Source organism: Sylvia atricapilla, chromosome 10 (assembly GCF_009819655.1).
Source record: "Sylvia atricapilla isolate bSylAtr1 chromosome 10, bSylAtr1.pri, whole genome shotgun sequence".
In the NCBI taxonomy this organism is placed as follows: domain Eukaryota; kingdom Metazoa; phylum Chordata; class Aves; order Passeriformes; family Sylviidae; genus Sylvia; species Sylvia atricapilla.
This window is the reverse complement of record NC_089149.1, coordinates 16,918,188-16,927,414: the sequence shown is the minus strand read 5'-3', so window position 1 is coordinate 16,927,414 and position 9,227 is coordinate 16,918,188. Positions and strand designations below refer to the sequence as shown.

The 9,227-nt window shown below is 48.0% G+C and overlaps 1 protein-coding gene across 6 annotated transcripts; it reads right to left on the bottom strand.

Moving 5' to 3' along the window:
* Positions 1-746: 746 nt before the first annotated feature.
* Positions 747-9,093, bottom strand: D2HGDH (D-2-hydroxyglutarate dehydrogenase). Of its 6 annotated transcripts, none has more exons than XM_066326121.1 (9): positions 8,823-9,093; positions 7,592-7,649; positions 6,454-6,593; positions 5,819-6,012; positions 4,505-4,673; positions 3,776-3,919; positions 2,619-2,761; positions 2,309-2,474; positions 747-1,160 (listed from the first exon to the last, which is right to left on the bottom strand). In XM_066326121.1, exons 1-9 carry the CDS (start codon positions 9,091-9,093, stop codon positions 886-888), a joined length of 1,560 nt encoding a protein of 519 aa, XP_066182218.1. In that variant the 3' UTR covers positions 747-885. The 6 variants fall into 6 exon arrangements, with proteins under 6 accessions (XP_066182218.1, XP_066182219.1, XP_066182221.1 ...); XM_066326122.1 differs by having other exon boundaries at positions 7,592-7,689; positions 8,823-8,942; XM_066326124.1 differs by having other exon boundaries at positions 6,479-6,593; positions 7,592-7,689; positions 8,823-8,942.
* Between the last annotated feature and the right edge of the window lie 134 nt (positions 9,094-9,227).

Sequence of the window (9,227 nt, the reverse complement as noted above, 5' to 3'; positions counted from 1 at the left end):
GCTTGGGTTAGAAGGGATCTTAAAACCCATCTCATTCTACTTCTCTGCCATGGGCAGAGGCACCTTCCACTAGAACAGGTTGCTCCAAGCCCCATCCTTTTAGATTACCACTCCAGGTTATCCCAGGTATTACCCAGTCAGGTTGAGAGAGATAATTTTATACCTCTCTGCTAGAGCAAATCATGATTTGCTGTGAAGAACAGACTGAAAGTCAAGGAAGCAGGAAGTACTGGCATGCCCAGAGCTTTCCTCTGGCCAGGCAGGAGAGTTGGGACCACCTCCCTCAGCCTGGCTGCTGGTATTTTCCCTCCAGTTAATAAAATCCAGAAGCTGGGTCTCCAGCACCCTCTCTTCTCTGGTCAGTCCTTCCAGCACTGCAAACCTGTACATGGGACAACATGAATGCTTATTTGGGACAGCTTGGAGGTGGCATCACTAAAGAAGCCATAACCAGACGCTGTTGTGGGTGTGGAATAAGTGTATTAGATTAAACATATGAGGAAGAGCAACATCCTCACTTGGAAGACTTGCATCCACAGGTCTCCTGTGTCTTTGATGCTTCACTTCCACAGCCCAAGTGAGAAAATGTCTCCTTTGGCTGTTGTCACTGATAAACCAGAGTAAACCCAAGGGGAGAGAGAGTTGGGGTGCTCATACACACACACAGTATCTCTGTGTTTGGTTTCAATATTCAGACTAAGTAGGAAACTCAGCAGTGCGTTCTTCAGCAAGAGCAGGCGCCCCTAAAAAGAGCAACCACATTCCTTTACTTGTTCTGTCCCACTAACAACATCAAACACGGAGCACTCCACGTGCTGGTTGATCCAGTGTGTTTATGGCTCAAGTGCAGGTGCAGAGCTGGAGCTGCCCTGCTCTGCTGGCTCCTCAGCACGTGCCCCCCTCGGGAGCCGAGGGCAACGTCTTGTAGGGGTTGAGGATCCCTTTGGGGTCCAGCATGGCTTTGAACTGCTGCATGAGCACCACTGCCTCACGTGGTTTGCTGTACTGAATGAACTGCTTCTTCTTGAAGCCCAGCCCGTGCTCTGCACTGATGCTCCCACTGCATCTGGCAGTCCACTCATACACAAAGGGCTCGATGGCATCCAGCAGGGAATGGCTGTAGGACTCAGCTGTGATGTTCAAGTGCAAGTTGCCATCTCCTGGAAGAAAATATTGCACAGGTGGGTCTGGGAGAAAAACCTGCAATGGATACTCATTCCTGACCCTTCCAAGTTCTCAAACAATAGGGCCTTTGTCAGTCTGCAAACTGTGCCAAAAGGACAAGTTCACTGTCCTACAAACGTCAGCCTCTCTGTGCATAAATAATTCAGAGAGGACTGTTGCTTTTCCATGCTCCCAGTGCAGTATTTGAGCAAGGGTTCTGAGTTAAGCTACTTTCAAACTCTGACTTCTGTTATTTTAAAATTCCCACTGTGCTGCATTAATGATTGTGCCACCACCGTGATGCAATGGCAAAGACTTTCCCCATGGCATTTCATAATGATCATTAGATTCTGACATAGCCCTTCATCACTTTTTCTCTCCTTATTATGTTTGTGCAATGCTCTAAATGTGCTTTGGCACCAAGTCAACAGAAACAAAGAAAGCAGAACAATTTCTCCTTTTGCCACTGTGTGTGACAGTATTTCATTAAGCTCCAGAATTGGTGGGTACTCCAAAAGACAAAATACACAAAGATAAATACAACTTACTCATCCTCCTCCCGCATCCTAGCAAACCCTCACAACACACAGCTTAGTCCTCAAAGAGCTACCAACAGGGAGCCTTTGTCATGCAACGTTGTCTTTCAAATGATCCCTGATCAAGTGTGCTTAAGAGTGTTCCAGTGGGTTTTTTGTAACAGAACATTCTGCTAAACAATCAATTTACCTGCTTGTAAAATCAGATCAGTTTCCCAGCATGTGACAAATCTATAAGCCTTTCTGTGCTTGTATCACTATCACTCTCTGTTGGAGGGTTAGTGGCTCACAAAAAACTAATTTCCAGTAGGATTAATCACTTGGACAAGTGGTTATCTGCCAAATGTGTCTAAGAACATCAACCAAATTAATGGCCCAACTGAACAAATTACATATTTAAATAGAAAGTACACAGCAAGAGGATACAGATGACCAGTTCTGTGGCTCACTGGCCAGCAACCTGCCAACAATATGTGGAAAACAGTCTGAAATAAGTGAAATTCAAACACAGAGATCCTGATGCACCTTCCTCTTCCACAGCCCTCAATTTATGCCTGTCACCCACAGCACAGAAGGGCCATCACCTCCTTTTCTTGCACTCCACTTACCCAAGTGGCCATAGCCCACCACGTTTTTGGCATTTTGTCCCAGCCGAGCCCTCGTATCAGCCACAAGGTCATAGAGCTTTCCCACAGGCAGGGAGACATCGTACTTGTACACATAACCGTCATGAGTGAGGGCCTCGGTGATTCTCTCCCGCAGGCTCCACAGCCCCTGAGGAATCAAGGATCACAGAAATCCACATAAACCAAGCAGCTCTTGGGTTCCATGCATATACCAAGCTGAGTCTGAACACTTCCCTATATGAAATACAAATCCATGTCAAAGAGATTTGTGCGAGAGGAAATACTGACTTGCCTTTATTTTCTTATCGTCCGTTGCCACAGTTCCATCAGTGACCAAGCCAGAAGCCATGGCCTGTTCTAGGAAGTTGTTCAACTTTTCTTCATCGTGACTTGAGTTGGAGCCCGAAGTTTCAATCAAAACATAAAAAGGGCTGTCTGAGAATGAGGGAGAAAAAAGTATGTAGATGCTCTGGGGCAAAACAGAGAAATTCAGGGCAGTTTTTGGAGCTTTCCCCACATGTTATGTGCCCAGACTGTCTGGTGCCAGGGAGGGCAGTCTTCTATCTGTAGGGCACTTCACTGACACTAGTGATCTTTTATTAAGCAACCACTTTCCAGAAAGCTAGTTGTTTTGTGAGGACAAATACAAGCAAAAAGTCTCATCTTCAAAGATAAAAGGTGTTTGGAATGGATCTATAGATCCAAACATGATGAGGGATGCCCACACAATCATCAACTTTTAAAAAGTCAGTGAGTCAACTTTTTAAAATTAGTCACTTTTTAGAAGTGTTTAAAAGTAGTCTAAAAATCCCCAAGCAGTACAGCGCCCCTTTCTACAGTGTTGTAATATATGGTATAAAATAATTTGAGCTTGAAAATCAAAGATTTCAGCAATTGTGAAACCACAATCAGGTACAAGGGAAGAAATCTATCTGCAACAGAAAAGAGGGTGGCATCAAGCAAAGATCGGCTGCCTCTGGAGATGGCAACGACTTCGGACTTTGTAACAACGGCTTCGGACTTTGTGATAAGCCTCCGAAATGCATCTATGATCAGATAATGTGGTCATTAAGGGCGTACTCCCAAACTGAATGTGTGTAAAAAGAATCAAGTATTCATCCCTTCCTGGAAAATTCTTCATCAGACCGCAGCAAGAAAAGAGAAAACATGAATATGATGAATATGTTAGTAGAATAAGAGCAACAAAAGAATAAAAAAACCTCTGTTCAATTGGAAAACTGTATAAAAATGGACCCTGCAAAGGTAGAATTTGTAAACTGAGAGGGATTCGGAGCAATAGAGTCCAAATCTGAGTTGACCAAGTGTCAACCCTGGGCTCGGCACTGTTTTGGTTGTGATTTTCCAAAACTGATTTTGATAAAGCAGTAAGAATCTCTTTAATTATTAATTTGGCTACATCGTTTATAATAGTGTGAATATCACTGGTACCTGCCACTGGACAGGAGAGCTTGAGATGTTTCTCAACCAATTCCATGCATTTCTCATCCATGAACTCATAGGCAGACAGGATCTCACCCAGCATGGCTCTGCAGGTTGTGAATGTTTCCAGAACCTTGGCAAAACTCTGACACCCTTCAGACAGAACAGAGAGTAATCAGGACCAACAGCCAGACACCACCCCAAATCCTTTGGAGGTTTCTGCAAAGTAAAAATCTCTCAGTGAAGGCCGCCACAAACAACTCTGGACCTGCTGAGGGACACCCAGAAGCAGCTTTTAAGCAGCTGTGACTGGCCACATACTCTGCTGATCCAGAGCCTGACCTGCAGACGTGATTTCTCAGCCTTGCCTCATCACCTTGTCACTCACCTGACTCCTGGATGGTGGCTGCCTCTACCTACTGTGACAGTCTTGCCCTGCTCATCTCTTGAGCCTGTCAGATCAGGCCCTCAGTCACCAGTGAGAGGACTGTCCTGCCTACGTCCTCACCCTGCTAAGCTCCTGGCTCCACTTTCCTTACAGAACAACCTGCCCTTGCACGTATTTCAAGAGATATTAAATATCTGCACAGGTATTTTAGCACAAAGCCCTACACTATTTCCCAGACACCAGCTGATGCTGGCAGTCCAGCTCAGCAGGCTGAGCCATGCTTTCTCCTCTCTATCCCTATTCCCAGCCTCTCTGAACTCAGGTGTGAAATCGTTAATATCAGCTTCTACCTAGGAATGCCACATTCACAGCCTTAGGCTTCTGAGGACAGAGTATGGAGACAGCAGTGATAACTCCCAAGGTGCCCTCGGATCCAATGAAGAGCTGCTTCAGGTCATAGCCCGTGTTATCTTTGCGCAGAGAGGTCAGACAGTCCAGAGCTGAGCCATCAGCCAGCACCTGTGGGAACACAGGGGCCCAGTCACAGCACCTGGGGAGGAATCTGCTGGCATGAACTTGCCTATGACCAAGCTGATGGGAAGTGTGACTCACCTTGAGCATGAGGACACAGTGAGCATGAGGACACAGATGCAGCCCATTCCCACACTGCTCCTCCATTCCCAGCTCTTCCCCCGCTCTATATCCTACCTGAGTAGATATTTCCCTCTTGCTTCTCTCCTTCCATCAGGACAAGTAACAGAAGATCCAGTTAGCTCTGCTTTTCTTACTAATGGTGGAGCAGACCAACCATTCTCTGCAGCCCTAGCTCCCACTATCCAGCAGAAACAAGGAAAGCTACTTGAAACAGTGAACAGTTAGGAAGAATGAAGTAAGCCCTCTACCCCTTGAGCTTTAAATTAAGGCCGAGTATCTCCAAAACAGGTTATTAAAGGCTATTTTGACATAGAGCCAAAGTGGCCTCAGACAAATGCTCTCCTTTCTAAGCCTACACAGTAAAACCAAGCCATGATTTTGTTCCCTCCCCAAATTTCCCAGCTGTGAAAACTTTTAGAGCTCCTAATCCAGCCTTTACATCCCAAGGCACTTGCCTGTAGGACAGGAGCAGCTGAGGAACAGCAGAAACTCTAGGACACAGCCAGTAGCCAAATGAACTCAAAGTAGACAGGTCTGTTATGGGATGGGCTTTAAACCTTAATATGGTCTTTAAAGTCCCATCCAACACAAACCAGTTTGTGATTCTATGATTCTATTAAAACCTGAGTGAGCAGCCACTACAAGAGAGTGATGCAAGATGGATTTAGCAGAGTGTTCCAGAGACCCACTGCTCAGAGGAACCAACTCCACCTAGATAACCTGGGATCCCCTAACCTCTCCCTACCTTCTTTTCACTTGTCTGGATTAGAAAATCACCTACCACCAGCTCTGTCAGCAAGCACTGGAAGTCAGGAAGCTGGAAACTGCAGCAGCAATAACATGCTACACACATGAAGACGTGCTGACCCTTCCCAAAAGAGCCCAAAAGTGAAAAGATAGGAGTGGCAGTCTAGAGAGAACTTGTCTGTGTGCTGGGTAGTTAGAAGAGCAGGAAGCAGCAAGCAGCAGAGGATTAAACAGAGAAGGGAAGTGCCAGGTACTCGCCTTACCACTTCTAGGCCCAGCACTGTCCCTCGCAGGGAGCCGTATCTCAAGAGCCGCAAGCCTCCGGCGTTGGTGGCCACGTTCCCCCCGATGTGACAGCTGCCCTTGGCCCCCAGGTCGAGGGGCATGATAAACCCCTGCTCCTCCACGTAGTCATTGAGCCTCTCCAGCACACAGCCCGCCTGGCACACAAGGATTCCTGGAACACAAACGCCCTGCTACAGGCTGATGGCCGAGAAGAAGGTGCCTCGTCAAAAAGCAGGAGCAGTATGAGCAGATACAACCACTTCTTCCTTCAAAATTTCCCAGGATTCAGCTTAAATGCACAAGTCTGTGTATGCTCCAGGGAACTGCCCCCCTCTCAAACCTCAGGGAGCTTTGCTATTGCCTCAATATCTCATCATCCACAACTCTGGACTGGTAAAACATAATCACATTAAGTGTGTCTCTGCCTGTTGTTCTCCCTTTCTGAACAGAGACACTCACACCAGCCTGACCCCTAACTCCCCAAATCTAAACAAACCTCCTTATGATGCTGCTGGGCTGAACCCTCCTGATCCTGCTGCTATCTGTTCCCAGGAAAATGCCTGTTTTGTGGCCTGGGAATAATTTCTGTGCTCCACATCCTTGGAATACTTACCGGACACCTTGTCAAAGCTGATGACCTGGTTCATGAGAGCAGTGGAGAGAATGATCTCGTCAAAGACAGGAACGCTGCCCCCAACAAGGCCTGTGTTCCCTCCCTGAGGGTTCACTGCTAGGTTCTTCTCATTGCAGTACCTGGAAGGAAAGAGGTTTTTGAATTGTTATGCATTTAAAAGCCATCATCAGTCTGTCAGAGAAGTTTCACCTCTACATGAGTGTCAACTGTTGTAACAGTGCTCCTTAAAATTAAGCAGCATTTCACCGAAAGATCAAACTGATGGAAGGAGACAGTTTCAACGACAAAGTGAGAAAGCACAACCCCTGTCTGAACTCAGTCCAGTGCTGAGCAAAGAACCAACACTTGAGGTTAGCCCTGTGTGTATCTACACATCTGGCACCCAACATCTGCCTGGAAAGCACTGCTTATGTTTCTACAGAAGCTGCTTCTGCAGCAGTCTGTGTTAACAGCTTGGGCTCCTCGGTGGGCTCTGACAGCCAGCCCTGGCAGTGGTTTCAGACATGACTGCCCTTCTCCTCCCAAGAAATTAGTGTCCTGTAGGCAACAAACGTGCACCTGTGCCTCAGCTGCTCCACCTGCCACATCCTCTCTGAGCTCACAGCAGCTCCTGCACAAGGGGTGGCACAGAGCCCCACAGCACCAGAGCTCCTTCAGATGCCCTGTCTGCCTTTCCTGTGCTCTGCATCCTTGTTTTAACAGAGCTAGGAGCACATTCCTGCAGCTTTCAGCTCCCCAGCCAGTCATCTGGCACAACACTGCCCAACCAGAGCTATGCTCACACCAGTGTGGATAACACAGACCCTCCAACTGTCCACTTCTGCCCTAACCTTCTTTACCTTTTCAAACAGACCCTCCTGAATATTTCATAAAATATTTCATAAAATATTTCATAAATATGAATATTTCATAAAACTTTTCTTTTCTGAGCACCCATACAATACCCAATTTTAGCCATTTATCAGAACAGAAATGTCACAAAGAAAACTGCCTCAGCAACTCCAGTGCTTAAGGAATTGGTATTTGAACACCTACAAGTTCCCTTCACACACTGGATCATCCCTGACTCAACCCAGGTCTCCTCAGCACCAAGCTCAGCAGAAAATGTGTGTGTTACCTGAGAACCTGAGACACCTCTGTCGTTGTCTGTGGCTTCAACACCAGCTGGCTGCAGCCTGCAATGAAAGCAAGGGACTCTCAAGGCAACCTGTGGCTCTGCAGAGGTCAGAAAGAAACAGGTGGGAAAGCATGAGGTGGGAAATAACTTCCTCCACTGTTAGGCATTTCAACCACTTTGACAACAAACATTTAAATAGCAGCTTTTCCCTTTAATCCCTGCAAAAACATTGCATGTATAGGTAGACTTGGCTCCCACTGGGTGCAACGGGAAATGGTTTAAATTCTCATTAAATCTTTGACAGAAGCAACAGAGAATTCCCAATGCTCAATTTAGAACCACAGGAAGATTTGGGTTGGAGGGACCTAAAAGTTCATCTCATTCTATGGGCAGAGACACCTCCCAGGTTGCTCCAAGCCCTGTCCAACCTGGCCTTGGACACTTCCAGGAAAGTGCCAGCCACAGCTTCTCCAGACAACTTGTGCCAGGACCTCACCACCCTCACAGGGTAAAGTTTCTTCTCAATATCCCATCTAACCCTGTCCTCTGGCGGTGGGAAGCCATTCCCCCTTGTCCTGTCACTCCAGGCCCATAAAAAAAGTCTCCATCCTTTTTACAAGCCCCTTTAAGGTACTGGAAGGCTGCAATCAAATCTCCCAAAACCTTTCATATTCTTTTCTGAGGTTCAGTCAAAACTGCTAGCTGAGTCAACTTGTCTCAGGAGAAAAATAAATTATTAAGTTAGCGGTTTTCAATTACTTTTTTACAAAAGCTTTTATGTTTACCAGGTATCAGGTCATTCTTAAAGGAACAATTTTATGAGAAGAACTCATTTTGGATGGGCAGGCACTCATCTGGTCTCTGGTGACCAGTGACAGGACCGGAGGGAACAGCTGGAGCTGTGTTAGGAAAGGGTTAGGCTGGATACCACAGGGAAAGATGGGTTGGGCAGTGGCCAGGCTCCCCAGGGAATGGGCACGGCCCCAGGGCTGCCAGAGCTCTAGGAGTGTGTGAACAGCGCTCAGGCACATGCTGGGATTGCTGGGGTGTCTGTGCAGGATCAGCAGCTGGACTCGATAATCCTCACGGGTCCCTTCCAACTCTATGGTATGTATAGGCGTGATCGGCCATAAATCCAAATGAGATCTCCTTTGGCAAACTCGTTATTCAGGCAATTAACAGAGGCAGGAAGGAGGTTTCACCAACCGGGCACATCAAGCAGCTCGCTTACCCCGCACCGACTTCAGCCAGTCCACGTTAAATGGCTGCACCTCCTCCTCGCCGGTGACGACCCTGCCGGGCATGAGGCGCTCGAAGAAGGCCACATCGCTGTCGGCCAGCCGGGCGAAGGGCAGCCGCCGCACCGCGTAGCGCTCGCCCGTCGGCACCACGTCCCGGCCGCTGGAGCAGCCCCTGCCCCGGGCCACGGCCGGCGGCTCCCGCCTCCGCCGGCAGCTCCTCAGCCAAGCGGCCCCGCGGCGCCACAGCACCGCAGACGCCATGGTTAAACCGCGGCCTTCCTGCCCCCTGCCCACGGCCGTGCCAGAACTCAGCACTGAGGGGAGGCGCACCGCCTCAGCGAGTCTCCACTGCTGCTCGCACCGCACTCTGCCGGGACAGCGCAGCGCCACGCACC